Consider the following 24335-nt stretch of genomic DNA (forward strand, 5'->3'; position numbering starts at 1 on the left):
ACTTTCTTAATTTTTTACAAGGCTCTTAAAAAACACTAAGCTAATAGCTGCTTTCTGCATCTTCTCTGCAATTCAGGAAACACATTTCTAGCCAACCTAAACATGTTTAATAACTCTCCACCCTTTGGTTAAATTATAGAGGAGTGAACCACAACACCTCTTCCGCCTCTGAAAGGATATAGGTCAATATGTCTCAAAGTTCAACACTTCTGACAGCTATGAGTGACTCCCTGTAGCGGAGAGCTGATATCCCACAGCTATTCTCCACTGACGATCCCAGGAAGGCTCAGGAACAAGGCAATAGTAGATCCATAGGCAGAGTTTCCAGCAGGCAAAGTAACACAGCAATATCCCCACAGCAATCCCAATAACTGGACGACACACAGTTTCAGGAACAGAACTGCTGGCTGGTACATCCAGCCTGCCTTTTATTACAACTGTACACAGACAAGCCACACCCAGGGGGAGGCATAAAACAACCAATGGTATCTTGGGTACAACCCACACACCCCCTCCCCTTAGTGTGACACATAATCCCATTATTGTACAGTTTCAAACATAACTTTTACACCATATTCATAACTTCTATAATATTCATCACATTCGCATAAAAATACATATTCACAATCAATCCATTCAGGGGAAAAACATATAAAAAAAATGGCATGAATCAGACCAGGGGTTCAAAAGTTAGTAAAAGTATCTTTTGTTCCCCCTGGCTGATTGTATTTTAATCTGGCTCAAACAGTAAAAGTAAAACCATCCCCACAATGCATCCTGGCTTCCTCCCTTCTGCCCTGGAGATAATTGGAGAAGGAATCTAATTATCTCCAAAGACAGAGCCAAACTCCATTACCCACATGGCAGACAAAAAGACAGTAAAAGACATAAAATTACATACTGATACATTTAGTACATAAAACACACATTTCTACATATCCCCAGATAGCTTTGATCTGACTGCACATTATTAGATGAATGGCCCTCAGATCACACGAATAAGCCTTTCTGCAGGGAAAATAAACAGTTTAACCTGCAGGGCCATAGTCCAAAGGCAAGAGGCGGGCAAGCAGCCCCCTCCAAGGACACGTGGCGAGGTCGGTTTTGCCATACTTCTCCCCTTTGCCCCCCAGACTAACAGGGTAGATGAGGGCAATCCATAATACAGGGAGGACAGCCACAATAGGGTTCCGCTACACTCCCTATTAATTTCTAGCCTTTCCACGGACATGCTTGCACCTCGCGGCTAAGGGCCTGCACAACTAACCATCCTGTGATGGCAGTGGCTTTCCGCATGGGGGTGACCGCCCCCGCAAAATTATAGAGGAGCAAACATACAGCAGCCTCTTTTCCGGCTCGATTAAAGGTTCTGGGCCAATATGTCTGCAATTTAACCAGTATACTCACGTATCACTTATTGTATATTTCCTGGTCTCTCAGGAATTTCTATTAAATAGCGTATCCCCTTCCCAGGGCAATATACAACAAAAACTAGTCACCAAGGGTCTCTATGGTCATGATAGGCTGCCCTACCACTAGTGTAATACGCCCTTTTTTAAATATATTTCCTGGTCTCTCAGAGATTTAGCCTATCCCTTTCCCAGAGCAATATATATAAACAATTACAAATAAGTTACAAAACGCCGCTTATAAGTAATACAGGGTTTCAAAATATAATAATACAGGATAGAACTGCACAACAACTATTGGGTATGCTCCCCCTTATCCGGACACGTTTAAATACCCCCTAGCTCAGGTTCCCCACCCGCTACTGTAACTAAAATCACAGCCCACGTTATGGAGGTTCACCCGCTAGGCAGATACACCCTAATTCAAAGCATGTAAATATTAAAATCAGTTATAGATGGCTTCTAAAATAATATAAATCTTAATCTGAGCCCATACACTTACTTTGTTAAAAATGCTAACTTGTTAAAATATTCAGACTAAATAGGACAAAGGAATTATTTTACCATTTTTTTCAGTTCATTTGTTACCAGTTCCTGAAATTCCATCATATGTCCAGTAATTCCTTAGTCCTGGATAATAAAGCTGAAAAACACTCCTTAAAGGCAATTACATTTACAAAACAATGCAGTTTATTTTTTCTCATACAGGCAAGACTACCCACCCCCAACAAGGACATTCTCCCCCAGCTGTAGCTGAAAAGCATGGTCACACAGCTGTTAAAAAGGTGGTCTCTCCTTCATGAGTCAAAATCATATACATATTTATACTAATATTCTGTGTATACGCACACATAAATCTATTATTCACTGAATCTGCTTTACTAAACGTATCTTTTTCTTAACTACTAAATTTAATACATTTTGTCCAAATCTCTTTTCAACTAGACAAATCCATGAATGCCAAACAAATGTAAATTAGTACACAAACAAACAGGGTCAAATTTAGCAATAAAACCTGGTGAACTAGTTTAGTGAAAAGTCTTTTCCTATGCAAATGGTAGCAAACAATGAAACTAGGCCTCAACTCATTCACACCATGTGGTCAATGGTGGATTCAAATCCACATGGTCAGACAAAAAGTAAAGTATATTTTTTCTATATAAAAATGACCAAAGATTGGTAACAAGCAACACAATAATTCATCACTATGTTCTACAGCAAGAGATACATTAAAAACAAATATCTAATCCCTATTTGCTATCTGTATTCATTCCATTAAAACCAGATCATCAATTTATTCACTTCTATACAGACAGACAATTGACTATGTATTAAACAAAATGCATAACTTTTGTATTTTCCCTAATATTCCAGCATAATCCCATATCTTCGTCGCCAAGTGTTACGGTCGTGACTTAAATATGAATATTAATTTAATAATTAATAAATAATAATTAAGCAACAAATAACAACATTAATATTTTTTAGAGTTCGGTATTATGGTCGAATATATAATAGGAAATACACAAAACATTGTAGTATTAAATGTATATTTAATATAATTACAATAACAATTAAACAAATGCTAGCAGAATGTCAATTTACCATAATAATTACACAATACAAAACTACAAAAGGTTGCTACACGTTTTACAAAAGGCTATTACAATTGCTAAATGTTACAATGGATTTATATTACTTACAAGGCCCCAGCCCTTTGGCTGGGGTTGTCAGAGCTGGTACTACATCTTAGGTCCAGTCAGGTACAGGCAAAAAGAGACAGAGTTTCTCCTACATCTGGTTTTTATTCAGTGTAAGTAGGCTGGCCTGTGATGTCACTGCCAGAAGCACATGTTTTCCTACACACTGCCCCTAGTGGTGCCTCCAAAGCATTACACCAAATATGCTTTATTTATGATGTAAAGTCATTAATTAATCGATACCATTACACTAGGTGGTCACTGTTCTTGTCTCATTTTAATTATATAATCACCTATAGGCCAGGTGATCGGAACACTAAAGCGGACGCTCTGTCCAGACAGTTTGAAACTATTGACAAACAGGAGATTGATGTTACTCCTGTCATCCCCCCAGACAGGATAATAGCAACTACTATATTGTCTATTTCCTCGTCCCTCTTGCAGGCCATACAAGCGAAACAAAGCATGGCACCTACCGAGAGACCTAATGATAAATTGTTCGTTGACGTTCCCGAGAGACGGGATATTCTGTCACTGTATCATGATACTAAGACTGCTGGACATCCTGGTATTTCCAAAACGGTGTCAGCTGTTTCTCTGTATTTTTGGTGGGATACCTTACGTAAGGATGTCACTGACTATATAAGTGCTTGTACTACTTGTGCATGTATGAAATCCTCTCGTAGAGTTCATTGTGGGCTGTTGCATCCGTTACCCGTTCCCGAGAGACCTTGGTCTAATCTATCAATGGATTTTATTGTTGAATTACCCCCTTCGAATGGTAACACAGTCATCCTAATAATAGTAGATCGGTTTTCCAAAATGGCTCACTTTGTATCTCTTCACAAGTTGCCCACTTCCAAGGAACTGGCGCTTATCTTCGCTAGAGAAGTGTTTCGGTTACATGGTATTCCCGTATCTATTGTATCCGATAGGGGTAGCCAATTTATTTCCAGGTTCTGGAAAGCCTTTTGTTCGGAAATGGGTATTTCTCTCTCATTTTTTTCCGCTTACCATCCCCAGTCTAATGGAGCTGCTGAACGTGCCAACCAGTCTCTGGAGCAGTACCTCCGTTGTTTTGTGTCTCACCATCAGGACAATTGGTCTGACCTGCTTCCTTGGGCTGAGTTTGCTCGGAATAACGCCACTCATGATTCTTCTGGCAAAAGCCCTTTTTACGTTGTCTATGGCCAGCATCCCGTTGTTCTTCCGGAGCATTTGGCTGGTTTGCGTAATACTTGGGAGCAGGTTCAGCGTTCTTTGGTGGACTCTGCTGCCCGCCAGAAGGCTCAGGCTGACAAGCATCGCAGAGCGGCTCCTTCCTATGTTGTGGGGGACAGGGTTTTGCTTTCCACACGGAATATTCTCCTCCGGGTGCCTTCTATGAAATTGGCTCCCCGCTTCATTGGTCCTTATCGCATAATACATAAGGTTAATCCCGTTTCTTATGCCTTGGGTCTGCCTAAGAATCTGCGTATTCCTAATGTCTTTCACACCTCGTTGTTGAAGCCTTACGTACGCAACCGCTATACCCGGCATACTCCCCCTCCTGTCTCTGTGGAGGGTCATGAGGAGTTCGAAGTGTCTGCTGTTCTTGACTCTCGTTTCCTTAGGGGTCGGCTTCAGTACTTGGTACATTGGAAGGGTTATGGGCCTGAGGAGCGCAGTTGGCTTTCTGCGGATGCTGTTCATGCTCCCCGCCTTGTGCGTTCTTTCCATTCGCGTTTTCCTGCCAGGCCTGGTCCTGCCCGCCCGGAGGGCGTGTCCTCGGGGGGATACTGTAGCGTTACTTACCTTATCCGGGGGCCGGCCGCGGTCCTCTCTTCAAGCCGCGCGCGGTCCTGCGGCTGCACGAGCCGCGCGCGGCTCATCCGACTCTCCGAACAGGAAGACGGGCAGTGACTGCGAGATGCGGTCACGTGTCCCGCCTGCAGCTAAGAGCGCGCCGCGAGTCTCGGGCGCGCTCTTAAAGAGACAGTGGGAGCCTAAATTGCAAAAAGGCTCCCATTGGCTCCTGTCATGCCAATCACCCCATACACTTACCTTTTGGGGGTGTGGAAGTGACAGGAGCCAATCACATTAGTTTGAAGGCTACTTATACTTACCCTTTTCCCTTAGTTCCTTGCCCTATCGTGGTTTCTGCTACAGTTCCCTTTAGTGCTTGTTGTGTTCAGTTGTGTTTCTCCGTATTTGACCTTGGCTTTGTATTCTGACTTCGTTTTCGCTTTATCCTTGTCTGTTCTGTTTGCCGGCTTGCTGATTCCTGTGTACCAGACCCCGGCTAGTTCTCGTTTACGCTGTCTCTTTGTGCCCTTGACCTCGGATCGTTCCTGACTCTGTACTTCTCCTATTACGTCGAGTCCGGCCACTCTAAGGTCCGGTAGACGTATCTCTCCTCTGTGCTGTCTTCTGTTTGGCTGGATCCTGCGTGTAGGGGTATATTCTCGTTACAAGAACCTCCCGACAGCTGATACGGATGTCAGTTGAAATCTTAACAGCTGAATCGATCAGGAAGTGAGTTATCTAGACTTTAGTGTTTGTATTGTTGCCCAGACATTCCTCCCTTTCTTACATAACTCTCTGCCTGTTACTGCCAGATCTCTAGTTAACACTATATCACTATACCTGTTTGCTTAGGATTTTCTCTGTCTATCCTTATCTGATTCTGCCGCGAAAATTACTCTCTCTTTATATCTGGGTAAACTTCATTGGTCTACATTTGATACTAAGCCAATTATACACTTCATTAAGACACATCATAACATTGGTGTTATCGACCATATGATGCTATGCTACACAACTTAGTGTGATACAACGCATTGACAACATTAGATTACTTGTATCCACTGTCTACTACATTTGTATCTTTAGCACTAGTAGATCTTTATTAGGGTACTCTTACCTCCGAACCAACCTTTACCCAGCGTATGTATGTTGTTATGGTTTTTTTTTTCTCTCCCCTATCACTATCTGACCTAGGTTCATTCTTTATTTTCAAGTGTGTTGTTTATTTCTTTTTTAGAATATTAATAATAAAGACTTGATTTGTTTAATCTCTATCCAAGGACAGACCTCTTCTTATGTATTTCAATATCTAACCAAGGGTTCCCCCCTCACCTGTCCCAACATGATTATATTCGGATGATTATTTGGCTTCATCTTTACTAGTGAATTATTCATATGTTTCTTCCTTTACTTCAATCATTTTTTGTTTTTATTTTCTTTAATATGTGTTGATGGCTTGATAAAAACATGATTTCTGATTTTTACAGATGGTGTTTTGTGGTTTACTGCTTCTTCCAGTTCGAATCATATTCTTCATTGTTGTTCTAATACTGGCATGGCTGGTTGCATTATTCACTACTTGCTGTTCTGAAGAGAAAATTGAACAGCCATTCACAGGATGGAGAAGGTAGGACCTTGTTTTATAAATTCCTGCAGAGAAAAGTACTTATGACTGCTGGTGTTTAAATACCACTTACGTTTTGCAATAATACTCACAAAGATACACACATATACAATCCGGGTTTGGAGTAGTTTTATTAGAAACTAAATTTTTGTCACACAAAAGATATCATCTACAGGATTTATGATTCCTCTTCACATTGGATGATACATTAGTGACCGTCAATAATACCAACGCAAAATTCAGTGTACCACGGTTGGTCTTCCAAACTGCTCCTAACCATATTAAATAATCAAAACTAAATTCAGCGCACAAACACACAAAAATAAATTCAGCGACCTTGTCAAGGATTACTGAAGGCTGCACCTACCACCCTGGTTTTATCCATATTAAAAAAATGTAAGAGATGACAGGTTTCTTGGGTTGATATTATCTGTACATACAATAAAAACGAAAGAAAAGAATTACAGAAAACAAAAGGAAATCAGCGCTAATTAACAAACAATATGTAGATAGGCAGCAACCCAAACGAAGGAGACCCCTCAAATCCTTCAAGAGATGAGACAATACAAAGAGATGGGGTAGGGCTTTGCCAGCAGGAAAGTAAAATAATGTAAAATAGTCCAAAAGAGTCTCACTAGAGCAACAATGCTTGATGGGATATAGATGAGTAGACTTTTAAGTAGGGGTGGGTGCGTCCTAATGTCTCCTATTCGCATACATGAAAAACAAAGAAACATGGGTATCCAGTAGTGCAGTACATCTAAAATCCAAAGGGTAAAATAGTAGTAGAAGGTAGAAAATTCACATTTAAAAGAGCCATGGCCAGCTCTGGTGTGACGGGTGTACAACGGTATAATCCCCGCTGCTGGCATGTATAGAGGAAATGCGTCTACCAGTGCCACCTGGTAGTGAACCAGTAATTTTACCCACCCTCTTATTTTACCATTAATTTTAACCCCCCCACCCCACCCCATTTTAACAGCCAATCGTCAAGTTATTAATACCGGTCTGAAAGACAAATCAAAATTGTACCCTTCCTATTGCAAATCTGCACCCCTTAGAATGTTTGAAAAACTTGTACTTAAAGACTTTGAAAAAATCAATAACAACAAATATAATCCACATAATTTGACCTTTTCCGAACGAAAAGTACTAAAACAACTTCAAGAGGACAGACATAGTCATCAAACCCACTGACAAAGGTGGTGGGATTGTCATTTTATCAAGCAATATGTACATAGAAGAAGCACACAGACAACTAAAAGACAATGAAGTATATGAAAGAATTACTCTCTGACCTCACTTCTAACATACAAAGCACTTTATCCACTTTCCTACAGAAAGGTCCAGACACTGGGATTTTAAACAAACAAGAATTCAACTATATAAATATAACATACCCAACAATTCCAGTCATATACTTCTTGCCCAAAATACATAAAAACATTAACAACCCTCTGGGCCAATCCAATGTATCTGGCATCAACTCCCTTTTATGTAACCTAGAAGAATATATTGACATACTCCTACAACCTTCTGTAAAACATATGCAATCCTATCTCAAAGACTCTGTCATTACTCCAATTTCTTAACAACTTTAAATGGCAATCCAATTTTATTCTAGTTACATTTGATGTACAGTTCCTATGCACCATAAATCCTCATCACATAGGATTCCACGCAATTAAAGACATTTTAACCAAAGAGAATAGAATTCCCACCATCCAAATTGATTTTATATTAGAAGAAATCAATATCATTTTAAATAAAGTTATTTAGTTTTTTGATTCATTTTATCTTCAAAAGAAAAGGATTGCTATGGGGACCAGATTCGCCCCTAGCTATGCCAACCTATTTATGGCCAATTGGGAATCCACGGCCATATGAGGCAAACACCCATGGCGGGCGAACCTGGCCACCTATTTTAGATACATTAACGATTTATTTTTTATCTGGGAGGGTACAGAAGACCTTTTAAATTATTTTATTCATCTTAATCACAACAATAGTGGCATCAGGGGGGGGCGTGGCCTGACCGGGTATGGAGTAGGATGCATCTCCTTACAGCTCTGAGGCCCCAGCTCACTTAAGCACCGATACACCCACACAAAACAACCCAGGATACGGAAAACCAAAATGCCCAACACCCCAGGCCCCTCACAATTGGGCTCGCCGGGTCGCACCTCGGGTCCCATGGACTGGTACTTTGGCACGCCGCGAGACATGCGGTCTGCCCAGGCCGCAGTCCAAATGGCGCCGGTATCCCCGGACGCAAGCAGCAACGACAGCCTGACTCAGGGCTCGGGCAGGGGGGAACCTCTTACCCAAATAGCTGCAGACTTGGCCAAAATCTCAGCTAACATGCTATCCCGCACTGACAAGACTGAGATGCTGGCTGAAATAAGGACCGCGATCAGGGAGGAAGTTTTTTAATTTTTGCGGAGGTGCGGAGGGATCTGTCAGCCCTGGAACGCAGAGTGGAGGACCTGGAGGCTGAGCGGGCCCAAAATATACAGCAGCAACAAGCCACAGATACTGCCACTACAAGACAAGGCAATGTTCTACTTGAACTCAGGAGGCACCTGGAGGACCTAGACAACCGCGGGCGGAGAAATAACATCCGCATACAAGGCCTCCCTGAGTCCGCTGGGGAGGCGCTACCAGAGCTCCTGCCGAGCCTGTTCACCCACATCCTAGGGGACAGAGCGCCGGCAGATTTCGGAATAGAACGTGCGCACAGAGCCCTGCGCCCCGCGACTGCAGAGGGTCCTCCAAGGGACATAATTTGCTGCCTGCTCTCCTACGCATTAAAGGACGACATCATGAAGGAAGCATCATGAACCTCACCTTCATGGATGCCCAGATTTCCCTGTTCCAGGATCTCTCCGTGCTCACTCTGGAAGCAAGAAGGGCGCTACGCCCGTTAACCACCCTGCTCAGAGACCGACGGATACAATACAAATGGGGATTCCCCTTCAGCTTGCAGGCTAAGGTGGGCAGCTCCTGGCACATTATACGTTGGCCCGTGGATGTCCCGCGCTTTCTACGAGCCACAGGCCTCCCAGCTGTTGTGGTTTCAAATTGGGTCTTGGAGAGGCTGCCACAGCGCCCACGTGCACCAAGCGAGAGGCCAGGTATGGGCCTCACAGGAGCGGGGTTCCGACGGGGCGGCCCGGACAGCCACGAGGAATAACTGGCTCCAGATGACAGGGCCTTTCCCCTCTGGGGTCCCGCCGACGGCTGGACACCACCGCTACGAATCCATGGATCTACCCAGGAAAATACTGCACAGCGTAATAGACAGACCAAACCACTGCACCCCAGATGCTCCCCCGAGAGACACCCACCCCATGCAGTGAACACCCCACGCCCTCGGGAGCGCCAATGCATCATTGGGTATGTAATTTAACCCTTGTCCTCAGGCTCATAGGCCATCGACTCCCTTTTGGGTGGTTGGGATACAGGGGGGCTATAGCATACACTAACTACTCGGGATGATCCCCCTGCCAAGGGCTGGGATGTAACGTGCACACCCTAGGGGTCCCGCAGACTGGACCTTTCCCAACCCCGGAGGGGTTAGCAAGCACGCTGGCAATATAGGCCAACTCACCACCCAGCTATGACCAGGGGGGTGAGGATCGATCTATGGGGGACGGGGAGAAGTGAGAGTTTAATAATGCAGATTGGTTTGTAATGTTTATAATGTTTAGAATGTTTTCTAGTTTCCTATTACACATGCTTACTCACACGCATACACACGATGGAGGGAAGCCCATCACCGAGCACTGGACGGGGATGGCTCGGCCGGAGGGGGGGGACCAGGGACCTTGATGGTGCCACAGGACCTGACACACTACCAGGCTTACACTAAAGAGACCCCGGAGACCCAGGGTCCCACGGTGGTAAATCAGCAGACACGGGGAGGCCCTATCACAAAACTTCCTCATACCGAGGGGAAAATTCCTGATGGACATGACTGGTGGGCTGGGTGCACCTACTTTACAGACCGACACCCCTACCCCTGACATTGACCAGACTGAACCCCACTCACCCCTAAACCCCAACCCTGTGATACACCCACAACCCACACCGAGCACAGACAGAGATTGGCTCCAGATACGAGCCGGCGCCGCTTACCCTGTGGTCTAACAATGTAAGAGGCTTGAACGTTCCCGAGAAGCGATCCCAAATACCCCGTGCCCTATGGGCGGAGCGCGTTTCTTTGGCGTTCTTGCAGGAAACGCACCTTAAAGGCACGGATGCCCCCACCATGAAAAACGGGCGATACCCCACAGGGTTTTACGCAAACCACTCGGACGAAAAGAAAGCTGGAGTGGCTATCCTATTCTCACACAATGTCCCGCTCGTATGCGTAGAGCAATGGACAGACCCAGGGGGACGATACTTATTTATCAAGGGGACCATTGCACAGCACACATTCACGTTTGCCTGCCTGTATACACCAAACCGAAACCAACATGTCTTCCTGAATAAGACACTCGCACGGCTAAACAAATTCAGAGACGGCCTCCTGATTGAAGCCGGAGACCTTAACACACCACTAGACACTAGGCTAGATACATCTAGAGGGAAATGCTCCATACCAGGTCATTGCATACGCTCTGCGGGGAGAGCCCTGACAAGGAGTGGCCTAGTAGATTGCTGGAGGGCGGCAAACCCGGAAGGCAGGGACTATTCCTACTACTCGGCTGTGCATCAGCGCTACAGTCGAATCGACTACATATTTTTAGCACAGGAAGCCCTACCATTGCTGCAACGGGCAAACATAGGCCTGATAGAGTCAGACCACGCACCGATCACAGTACAGATCCAATCCCCACTACACAAACTGGTGGAAAGACATTGGAAGCTAAACGAGAACTTGCTACTCAAACTAAAGGACACAGAGCCAGTCAGACAAGCACTGACACAATACTTCGACACCAACAACACCCCAGATACACCGCCCCTGACCGTCTGGGAGGCACATAAATGTGTCATTAGAGGACACTATATTAAGGTCTGTACACAACGGAAAAAAGAACACACACGACTGCTAGCCACATTAAACACACAAATCGCCAATCTGGAAAAGGCTCACAAGCAAAGCCAGGACGAGGGGACGTTCCTCCAACTGACGGAGCTTAGAAGGCAGAGACGAGACATACTAGCCCAGGGACTCTTACGCACCCTTAGAAGGTCTGCTCGGTTCTTCTTTGAACATTCAGACTGCTAGCGCGCAAGCTCCGTGACCGACGGGGGGCGAGCCACATACATAAAATAAAACCCCGAGATAAAGCCGAAACACGTCTGCCGGACAGAATCCAGCGAGCGTTCGAAGAATACTACACAGACCTATACAACATCCCCCAGCCGAATACAGATAAAGCCCGAACACAGCATCTTAACCTAATTTAGGAATTCTTAGAACGAAATGTAGACATGAAGTTAACAGCTGAAATGAAGGAAGACCTAGAACAACCCCTCTCGGTAGAGGAACCAGCAGCGGCACTAAAACTCTCCAAAACCCACAGAGCACCGGGACCAGATGGCCTCCCTTTGATATACTTGCGCACATTCCGAGACATTTTATTACCGAACCTCTTGTGAGGTCTTAACTCCATACTAGAAGGGGGCCATTTTCCCACAGACACACTGGCAGCTACAGTCACGGTGATATCTAAAGAGGGAAAGGACCCGGCGAACTGCACGAGCTACCGCCCCATTTCATTGCTGAACGCAGACCTGAAGCTCTTAAAGCTGCTAAAACCATTGCCCTGAGAGTCGCGAAACACCTCCCCCACCTGGTGTACTCAGACCTGGTTGGGTTTATCCCAGGTAGAGAAGGGAGGGATAACACAATCAAAGCACTGAATATCTTACACATAGCGCGGACGCGACGAAAGGAACTTCTGCTACTGTCAACGGATGCCGAAAAGGCTTTCGATTGGGTAGACTGGGTGTATCTGGAGAGCACACTTGCGCACATGGGATTCGGTCCACACATGCTGTCGTGGGTGCTCTCCCTGTACACGAGTCCCACGGAAAGGATCCACATTAATGGGGCACTGTCTGCCCCTTTCCCGATCCGAAATGGCACCCGCCAGGGATGCCCACTAAAATAGCAGAGGTCACTATATGAATTGCTTAGCAACCCGACAAGGCCGCAGCTGCAGGCCTGAACTCAGGCTGGTACATTGGGTAAAGCCAACTGTTAGAAGTGCAGAGTTTAGCGACACAGTTTTCTTTTTGCACAGTCGCTGATGTTGATGTTTCTATCATATGCCCCCTGTCTCGTCTTTCCTCCAAGCTTTCCTGGTACGTTTTATCCTGCAATCCATGAACCAGTTTAGTAGCCCTTCTCTGAACTCTCTCTAAGGTATCAATATCCTTCTGAAGATACGGTCTCCAGTACTGCGTACAATACTCCAAGTGAGGTCTCACCAGTGTTCTGTACAATGGCATGAGCACTTCCCTCTTTTTACTGCTAATGCCTCTCCCTAAACAACCAAGCATTCTGCTAGCATTTCCTGCTGCTCTATTACATTGTCTGCCTACCTTTAAGTCATCAGAAATAATCACCCCTAAATCCCTTTCCTCAGATGTTGAGGTTAGGACTCTATCAAATATTCTGTACTCTGCCCTTTGGTTTTTACGTCCAAGATGCATTATCTTGCACTTATCCACATTAAATGTCAGTTGCCACAACTCTGACCATTTTTCTAGTTTACCTAAAACATTAGCCATTTGGCTTATCCCTCCTGGAACATCAACCCTGTTACATATCTTAGTATCATCAGCAAAAAGACTTACCTTACCATCAAGACCTTCTGCAATATCCCTAATAAAAATATCCCTGATAAAAATATAAAGTACAGATCCCTGAGGTACCCCACTGGTGACAAGCCCAAGCTTCAAATATATTCCATTGACTACAACCCTCTGTTTCCTGCCACTCAGCCACTGCCTTACCCATTCATCAATATTGGAATCCAAACTTAAATATTGCAGTTTATTGATAAGCCTTCTATATGCAACAGTGTCAAAAGCCTTACTGAAATCTAGGTAAGCAATGTCTACTGCACCACCCTGATCTATAATTTTAGTTACCCAATCAAAAAAATTAATAAGATTAGTTTGGCATGATCTCCCTGAAGTAAACCCATGTTGTCTCTGATCTTGAAATCCATGTGTTTTTAGATGTTCAACAATCCTATCCTTTAACATGGTTTCCATCACTTTCCCCACTACTGAAGTAAGGCTTACTGGCCTATAGTTGCCCGACTCCTCCCTATTACCTTTCTTGTGAATGGGCACAACATTCGCCAACTTCCAATCTTCTGGGACTACTCCTGTTATCAATGATTGGTTAAATAAATCTGTTAATGGTTTTGCTAGTACACCACTAAGCTCTTTTAATAGCTTTGGGTGTATTCCATCAGGCCCCATTGACGTATTTGTCTTTACTTTTGACAGTTGAAATAGAACCTCTTCCTCTGTAAACTCACGTGTAATAAATGACTCATTTATCCTTTTTCTTAACTGAGGTCCCTTTCCTTCATTTTCATCTGTAAATACCGAACAAAAATAGTAATTTAGGCATTCAGCTAGACCTTTATCCTCTTCTACATACCTTCCTTATTTTGTTTTTAATCTAACTAATCCTTGTTTTACTTTTCTTTTCTCATTTATGTATCTAAAAAACGTTTTAGCCCCCTTTTTTACTGACTGTGCTATTTTCTCTTCTGTGTGTGATTTGGAAGCTCTTATAACTTAACATCTTTCTGCCTAATCTTATAGATCATTCTGTCTTCCTCACTCTGTTTTTTTTATATAATTATTAAATGCTAACCTTTTGTTTTTTACTATTTTGACCACATCTGTGGAGTACCACAATGGTTTCTTGAATTTTTTGCTTTTACTGACAAGCCTAATGCAATTTTATGTTGCCTTCAGTAGTGCAACTTTTAAATAATCCCATTTCTCTTGGACTCCATTTAAATTGCTCCAGTCTGATAACGACTCCTTTACACATATTCTAATTTTAGAAAAGTCTGTTTTCCTAAAGTCTAAAACTTTTGTTTTTGTGTGGTGTGACTCAGTCACTGTTCTTATATTAAACCACACTGACTGGTGATCACTGGATCCTAAACTTTCACCTACAGTAATATCGGATACCAAATCTCCATTTGTTAACACTAAATCTAGTATGGCCTCTTTACGAGTTGGCTCCTTAACGACCTGAATTTTCTGCTCTACACCTGTGAGTATTATTTTAATTAATTTTTCTTAATTTTATCCAATTGAGAGCACTCTTGTTGCCTCTTTATTTCCCGTGGAGCTTCGGATGACCAGACGGCGCTGGCAGATACATTTCCTTTATACATCCCAGCAGCGGGGATTATACCGTTGTACGCCCTTCACACCAGAGCTGGCCGTAGCTCTTCTAAATGTGAGGTTTCTACCTTCTACTACTATTTTACCCTTTGGATTTTAGACGTACTGCACTACTGGATATACCCCTGTTTCTTTGTTTTTCACATATGTTAATACCCTGAGACATTAGGATGCACCCACCCCTACTGAAAAGTCTACTCATCTAGCATCAAGCATTGTTGGTCTAGTGAGACTCTTTTGGACTATTTTACATTATTTTACTTTTCTGCTGGGGCAGCCCTACCCCATCTCTTTGCAAAGAAAAGAGTTACTTGCACACTATCGAAAATCCCTATGCGTATTAAAAAAACAGGAGGTGTTTAATATAACTCCAATGGCTATAATGTGTAAGCCCATCTGCCACATAAAGACAAATCTCTTAAGTGGGTCCTGCAATAACTATTCACCTTGCTTCCTTCAGCTTCAGGTCAAAAAAAAAAAATCTCTAATGAGACACAGAGGTATTTTTCTAAATCCCTACATCCTTATTAACCCTTAATGTATACCCCATACAGCATTGTAACATGGATGTGTGATACAAAAGCAAATACGCAAAAATAAGTCCTGCGCTCAGACTCCCACTACTCCTGGGCGTGATCATTGGAGTGATACTAAAAACCTCCAGTTATATAAATATGCATAGTAGGGATGCACCGGAATGAAAATTCTGGGCCGAAACCAAAACCGAAAATTCAGGATGCCCTTGGCCGAAAACCGAAACTGAAACTGATTTTTTTCCCCAAAATTATTTTAGAATAGTTTTTTTTCTATAATTTTATTAATATTAGACTTTTTAATGAATTTAATAAATCTAATAAGAAAAGCTTCAAGCCAATAAAATAAATAACCACACTTTTATTGAAAGTAACACACCAAAATTGGACAGAAAATAACTTAAAAAAACTATTAATAAAAATCTGTTAAATGTGTTTGTTATATAGGACTGAAGAATAATATATTGTTGATATCAATATACATTCTTCATTCAGTTCTATATAGCAGAATCAGATTTAACAGATGTTTTTTATTGTATCTAGTACAGTAAACTGCAGATATAACCCAGTCCAGTAATCTGTAGATATAACCTGTAACGGATCCCCTATACTCAAGCAGAGTACATCCGTGTAGAATCTCCCGAAATCCAAGTGTAGCAGAAGGTGTAATGTATTATTCAGTCAGGTCCATAAATATTGGGACATTGACACAATTCTAATTTTTTTGGCTCTATACACCACCACAATGGATTTGAAATTAAATGAACAAGATGTGTTTAAACTGTAGACTTTCAGCTTTAATTTGAGGGTATTTACATCCAAATCAGGTGAATGGCCAGGTGTGTTATTCCCTCATTATCCCATTTACAAGGAGCAGATAAAAGGTCCAGAGGTAATTTCAAGTGTGCTATTTGCATTTGGAATCTGTTGCTGTCAACTCTCAATATGAGATCCAAAGAGCTGTCACTATCAGTGAAGCAAGCCATCATTAGGCTGAAAAAAACAAAACAAACCCATCAGAGAGATTGCAAAAATATTAGGTGTTGCCAAATCAACTGTTTGGAACATCCTTAAAAAGAAAGAACGCACCGGTGAGCTCAGCAACACCAAAAGACCCGGAAGACCACGGAAAACAACTGTGGTGGATGACCGAAGAATTCTTTCCCTGGTGAAGAAGACACCCTTCACAACAGTTGGCCAGATCAAGAACACTCTCCAGGAGGTAGGTGTATGTGTGTCAAAGTCAACAGTCAAGAGAAGACTTCACCAGAGTGAATACAGAGGGTTCACCACAAGATGTAAACCATTGGTGAGCCTCAAAAACAGGAAGGACGATTAGAGTTTGCCAAACAACATCTAAAAAAGCCTTCACAGTTCTGGAACAACATCCTATGGACAGATGAGACCAAGATCAACTTGTACCAGAGTGATGAAAAGAGAATGGAGAAGGAAAGGAACTGCTCATGATCCAAAGCATACCACCTCATCAGTGAAACATGGTGGTGGACTGGTGGTAGTGTCATGGCGTGGGCATGTATGGCTGCCAATGGAACTGGTTCTCTTGTATTTATTGATGATGTGACTGCTGACAAAAGCAGCAGGATGAATTCTCAAGTGTTTTGGGCAATATTATCTGCTCATATTCATCCAAATGCTTCAGAACTCATTGGACGGCGCTTCACAGTGCAGATGGACAATGGCCCGAAGGATACTGTATGCGCAAACGCCATACGAACAAAGGGCACTGATAGCCCCAAAACAGGGGTTTTGTCACATAAACCCTGTGGCGAAACCAGCTTCGCCACTGGGAACTGGAGAGGCCTGGCTGCTAGCCTCCTGCCCTGCGACTACGGCCCATGGACATATTGCTCTATAAACACTATATTTGGGCATGTAATAATTTATATTGCTACTACTGGCCCTTTAAAATCAGCAATGGACATATTGGGACTTTTGGGACTAATGTCCCTTTAAGACTTTGTAACATATCACAGTAATACTGTCTTAAATATTATGTAGGTATTTATGTGTTCAGTTAAACTGGGGATATGTAGAAATGTGTGTTTTATGTGTTAAATGTATCAGTATGTAAGTTTATGTCTTTTACTGTCTTTTTGCAACCATGTGGTTAATGGAGTCTGCCTCTAGTCCTGGATAATTAGATTTCTTCTCCAATTATCTCCAGGGCAGAAGGGAGGAAGCCAGGATGCATTGTGGGGATGTTTTACTTTTACTGTTTGAGCCAGGGGGAATAAAAGATACTTTTAGTAACTTTTAAACCCCTGGTCGGATTCATGCCATTTTTTTATATGTTGTTCCCCTGAATGGATTGATTGTGGATATGGATTTTTATGTGAATGTGATGTATGGTTTTAAAGTTATGAAAGTTGTGTAAAAGTATATTTTACACTGTATGCATAATGGGATTATGTGTCACACTAAGGGGAGGGGATGTGTGGGAGGTAACATCTATGTCATTGGTTCTTTTATGCCTCCCCCTGGGTGTGGCCTGTATGTGTGAGTTGGAAATAAAAGCCAGACTGGGTGTCCCAGTCTAGAGTCTTACTTAACCCTCAAAGCGATGTGTCGTCTCGGTCTTTGGGGGAATGGGATTGTATGCTGACTGCCAAGAGTGTAAGCCGATGTCTGCTTTTCTTGTTCAGCTGTTCCAGTTCGGAGTGTTATTTCGTATCCAGATCGGGAGTGTGATGTTCTGCAGTAGCTGTGCCTGTCTATGGAAAAGGGGATTATCGCCTAAACCGATTTATTCCCTTTTAGGCTGAAACGGTCCGTTACAAACCCATTACAGTAGCCTGTAGATATCAAAACCATGGACAGTATACAGCTATAAATGTGTGCAGATACCATAACATTAAAATTATGCATGTATATAGTCTGTACAGTGTGTGCAGATACCATAACCTAGACAGAAAGCAGCTGATATCTGTGCAGTGTGCAGATCGTCTCTATTACCCAGTTTAGGGGTAATATTACACTGCATTACCCCATTTTGAGGTAGTATTACACTTTATTACTCAGTTTCTGTGATTTCAGATGAGATTATAAAATACAAGCTGTACTCTGCTTTAATGCCCATAACAAAACTGGTGTACATTCTCCATCTTCATGGAGATATGTTCACTTATCCTAGGATACTGGATGCATATCCATGGTAACTGGACGTGAGGTAGATATACCATGCTCTGTATCCTGCCAGGGATCATCTCAATATATTCGGGTGCATTGTGACTATAGCTTCTCAATGAATGATCTACGTAAACTGTTCTGTGACATGGTGACCAAGGTTAATTGGAACAATAATTATTTGGCTGCTTATATCTAGCAGGTCATAGTATACGCCTTCTCTCGGCTTGTGTGCTGGGAGGCTGCACTGTGCTGCCGGTGGAGTGCACTTACGCTCACATACACATGACGTCATGGCCGGCGAGCTCCAGGCCAGCGCTGCAGCCAGAGGCTGCTCACAAAGCGGGGGAGCTGGGAGGAGAGGTACTGGCAGCACCGAGCACAGCACCGGACACACACACACACCCACACACACACACCGGCAGCACACGGCTAGATATATAACACCGGGTGTCACACATTGCAGAGATGTGTATACATTGTGTAATTGGGGGGAAGGAGGGAGGTACTGCAACCATATATGACACTCGGGAGAGGGGAAGGACCTACCAACCGACCTGGAGACCTACCCACTAACCTGTTATTTTATACACATATACAATGACACACTGCAGGTGAAGGGTGGGGGGTGTAATTTTCGGCAGATTTAACACATTTTCGGATGAAAATTTCAGCAGCCGAAATATTGGTGCATCCCTAATGCATAGGGATTTGGGATAGTGCAAAAGTAACTTTTTTTTCCTTTGTTTTTTATTATATGTATTGTGTACTATGGTCATTGCTGTTGCCCAGGAGTAGATGCCAAAATAGCCAGAGACCTGGGAATATGATGCGGAAGTAGAGAAAGGAAATACAGGGATATTAACAATGTATTGGTAGCAGTGTATGCATCATTACATTGTTAATTTCCTTACCAGGTGCCTCTGCTGGCTGCCACACGTTTCATGACCTCTCCAGGAATTAACTTAATTTTAATATCGACTCCACATATCACACAACTATATTTACCAAAATAGAACGTATGGCATTACTAAACTGAGAGATATTTCATTGCAGTTCAATACGTATATGTCTAGTACAAAGATAGTTCAAATTTAAGGCAATACACTCGTTCCAAACAAAAACACATAGAAAAAAAATATATATGAACATTCAGATTTCATTTCTAAACACCCCGTACAATTTGGTTGACCCTCCGGAATGGAGATCCACAGGGGACCCTAATAAATAAAACAGTATTAGAAACCGTACATTCTTCGGGTGTTCTGCTATTTGATGCATGTAAAGCGATATCAAGTGGTAGAAAGCCGTGGAATGTATGTGGGGATCTTAAATGGGAGAGAACGTATGGGTCTAACGATAAGTATATTTGTCCCAGTAGTAAAAACAAGTACGTAAGTCCAAAATGCCCAGATAAGGATTATAATTATTGCCCATATTGGTCTTGTGTGGGGTGGGCAACTTGGGGACAGACAGCAGATAAGGATATGATTGTTACTAAGTTGCCTACCAAACCGTATTGTAAGTCTATGGTATGTAACCCAGTCCATATACTTATAAATAATCCTGAACAATTTTTAGATAGGTTCGGTAACTTATTTGGGTTCCAGATATATGGGACGGGTTTAGATCCTGGGACAATATTATTTATAGGGATAGAGACCGATACCGTAGCATCCCAAACTCATCAGGTTTTCCATTCTTTTTATGAAGAGATGAGTGTAGACAATAAGGTCCCCCATAATGCTAAAAACCTGTTTATATATTTAGCTGAAAGTATTGCTGGTAGTCTTAATGTGACCAACTGCTATGTGTGTGGAGGTACTAACATGGGAGACCAATGGCCCTGGGAAGCAAAGGAGGTAATGTCCGGTTCTGAGACAATTGAACAAATAATATCTTCACAAGCCGATTATCAAATGAGTGTTAGAGGTAAATCTGAGTGGCGATTAATGACCTCCATCATAGGTTATGTTTGCATAGCAAGAAAAGGAATAATGTTTAACACATCTGTAGGAGAACTAACTTGTCTAGGGCAAAAAGCTTATGATGATACTACAAAGAATACAACCTGGTGGTCGGCTTCAAATGTCTCAGAACCACCTAACCCGTTTGCAAGTTATGCCAATTTAAAGGACGTGTGGTTTGATCTATCTATCACATCTAGTTGGAAAGCCCCAGCAAATTTGTACTGGATCTGTGGTTAGAAGGCATATTCGGAGATACCACAGGACTGGGAAGGGGCATGTGTGTTAGTTATGCTCAAACCATCCTTCTTCTTGTTGCCTATTGAAACAGGAGAGACTTTGGGAGTTAAAGTAGAAAAGGGGGAGTTAAAGAAAAGGGGCCCCCTAGAGATAGGTACCTGGGAAGATAACGAATGGCCTCCCCAGCGTATCATAGATTATTATGGGCCAGCCACTTGGGCAGAGGATGGTACTTTCGGATATAGAACCCCAATATATATGCTCAACCGCATTATAAGGTTACAGGCAGTGGTTGAGATAATTACTAATGAGACATCACAAGCGCTCAAGCTTCTAGCGAAGCATAATACCAGGATGAGGACAGCCGTTTACCAAAATAGATTAGCTTTGGATTACCTATTGGCAGTAGAGGGAAGTGTATGTGGGAAGTTTAACCTAAGCAATTGCTGTCTTCAAATAGATGATGAAGGGCAAGCAATAGCTGAGCTTACTAGCCATATGGTTAAACTAGCGCATGTGCCTACTCAGGTATGGAAAGGGTATAATCCAAGTAGTTGGTTTGGTAATTGGTATGAGCAGTTTGGAGGACTTAAGGCATTGGTAGGTGGAGTTATGCTAATCTTAATGCTGTGTCTTCTCCTACCATGTCTTGTTCCTTTGGTAGTTAGGTCTGTGCAGGGCATTATAGAGAATATAGCAGAAAGAAAGGCTGCTGCACAGATAATGGCCATATATAGATATGAGGCTCTAAATCAGGGAGAACTAGTGCAGGAAGAGGGATGTTGAGGGATTCACATCATTGGTCGCAAAGTCTGGTCTGGTTCATGACAACCTGAGGTATATGCAAACTAAGGTTAAGTGATGCCTCCGTAATTGTGAAAATATCAGAGGCATCAAAGGGGGGAATGTGGTGGAATCTCTGTAAAAATAAATTTAGTAGGCCGAGATTACCACGTGGCATGTGTACGTGCATATACTGGTGTATCGGTCGGTTGGTTGCACGTGGCAAAGATACAATCAGTAGTGTACGGAGCATGTGCGAGAATACCGGATGTAGTATTCCCCTCCTCCATTGTGCTGGGCAAGCCATGCGGTCAAACAGGAAGTTAGTTCTTATTCGTTTAATTGGGTAAGAGAATGTGTGGGTGGAGCTTATTATGGGAGGAGTTACATGCCTATATAAGGAGCCTACACTATTGTCCGGGGTTTAGAACTTGTTGTATTTTGGTGACATTAGTCCCTCTGAGTCCCGATCGGTGAACCGAATAAAGAATCTCTTCCTTCCTGAAGAAACCTGTGTCCATCTCTCTGTGCTTGGCTTCCGTCAGTTTCTCCGGTATCAAGTCTAGTTTAAATATGTTACATGATTGTGTTGCAGCTTACTATATGCAATGACTCTAAGAACTGCCATAATCTTGAACATTCAGGACTGTATAAGATATAACGCAATTTTGTTCCATCTTGCAATAATCAATCTCATGTTTTCTGTTATCCTGGCCAAGCTCCTTTCTGCCTTTCAAAACACACCTCTTATACTATTGATCTCAGCATGCTCAGATAGTAACTCTTTGTTACATGCACAGTGCTATACATATCTACTTAACCCTTAAATGCAGATAGCATAGCAAATAGCCAGTAGGTACTGTCATGAGTAATTTGCCCAGTTTAATTATTTACTGCTTAACTCTCTACTAAGTGTCATGCCATATTTGTTCCTCCTGACTACTTAATTTAAAACTGTGCAACGCTACCAATGCCATAATGATGTCTTTCTATGTATACCGTTCAGTTTGCTCCACCTGTTGTGGCATAGCAAACATGCTTGTTACTCACATGCACAAATAAAATAAAGAATAAAAAAAAAAATCCATAACTCATACAATATATTCTTTAACTTATACATTCAACATATCCCCAAACAGCTTGGATCTGAGCGCACAAGATATCCAAAAAGCACTCAGATCTCACGAATAGGATGGGAATGCCATGGGGATAAAGTTTGTCTCCAGGGTTGTTTGGCAAACGTCAACCCAGTAATTGGCTCCCCAATGTACAGGCATAAGGTCGGTCTAGTCTCCAGAGTCTCAAAGTACCGAATGGCACGGTGTTCATTGATTTAGACATGAATGGATGGGGCTTTGGCGATCCCAGCGGGGTTCGTGAACAATAGCGTCTGAGAGGAGGTCGATGACCAAGTCCCGCTGGGCATTCGGCAGTTAAAGATGGCCGCCGCCACGTATTCGTGCATACGAACGACGACCACCCAGCCAATCGTCAATTAGGCTGCGGTTAACCACAAACCGCAGCTTCTGGGCGGCTAATAAGGGGCACACTCCTCATGCAGGGTGGTCAGTCGTTCGGTAGTATGTTCGGTAGTTTATTCAGTAATTCAGAGGTGAACGGGGTTAACAAGCAAAAAACTGCAGTTTCTGGGCGGTTAATAGGCGGCACACGCCATATGCCGGGTGGTCGGTCATTCGTGCATATGAATGACCTGAGGAAGGTTTTTCATGGGTTTTATTATAGTAACATAAACAGCAACAATGTAGCAAAAGTGGCAGGCTTAAAAATCTTAAAATAAAAACTTAAAATCATTGCACCAACATGGATACGCACTGTCAAAACCCACAACAATGCACCGTGGTTTGATAGCACCATCAGAGAAATTAATAGAACAGAACTTAAACTCGAGAGAAAGTGGCGCAGGACATCTAAATGAATATTAATTCAAGATAACTCAGAAATAATCTTTATTTTATCACGCAAAATTGCATTCTCCCACAATAGACCCAAGCAACTGTTTTGCACAGTAGAAAGGCTCTGCAAACCTGCATGCATATCCCCACCATATTGTCTCAGGATAAGTGTGAAGCATTTGTGATCTTCTTCAGAGACAAGATTTCCTCAATCACAGCCTCTATCACAGCAGGCCAAACAGAACCACTACAATGGAATGCCAGATTGCCACAGTTTATGGCCAACTTTTACAAATGTTTAAAAGAACAATGTAAAAGTTACACCCTGCTACATGTGACTTAGACCCTGCTCCAACTCAGCTCATATCTGGATGCATTGAAACACTCGGCCCAGCCGAGTGTTCACTAAAAACTGGAGACTTCCCAGATCCTCTAAAACAAGCTCTGGTAAAACCACTCCTAAAGAAATCTTTATTAGACCCAGACCGCATGGCTGATTACAGACCAGTATCCAACCTTCCATTTCTGGGGCAAATAATTGAAAAAGTAGTGGTAACTCAACTGGAGGCCTATCTATCGAGCTTGAACATATTTGATATTTTCCAGTCAGGCTCCAGATGCCACCACAGCACTGAAACAGCGCTAGACTGAGTGCTAAATGATCTCCTTATGGTGACATCCCTCAGCTGCAGTTTACACCATTGACCATAGGATTTTAATAGAGCACTTGCAGCACATCTGTGGTCTAGGAGGCACAGTCCTTAACTGGTTTCAATCTTTCATTGCTGGTAGATCACAGAAAGTAACATCAGGATCAAGCTCATCAGCACCAACAGAACT

The 24335-nt window shown here is 42.8% G+C and overlaps 1 protein-coding gene across 2 annotated transcripts in view; it reads left to right on the forward strand.

Annotated features, from left to right (window-relative positions):
- Positions 1-24335, forward strand: part of LPCAT2 (lysophosphatidylcholine acyltransferase 2) — a 1632697-nt gene that overhangs the window by 166838 nt on the left and 1441524 nt on the right. For both annotated transcript variants that reach the window (XM_063438673.1, XM_063438674.1), the window contains exon 3: positions 6382-6521. In XM_063438673.1, coding sequence (XP_063294743.1) covers positions 6382-6521 — 140 coding nt within the window. The remainder of the gene's footprint in view (positions 1-6381; positions 6522-24335) is intronic.

Source organism: Pelobates fuscus, chromosome 12, assembly GCF_036172605.1.
Source record: "Pelobates fuscus isolate aPelFus1 chromosome 12, aPelFus1.pri, whole genome shotgun sequence".
Lineage (NCBI taxonomy): Eukaryota > Metazoa > Chordata > Amphibia > Anura > Pelobatidae > Pelobates > Pelobates fuscus.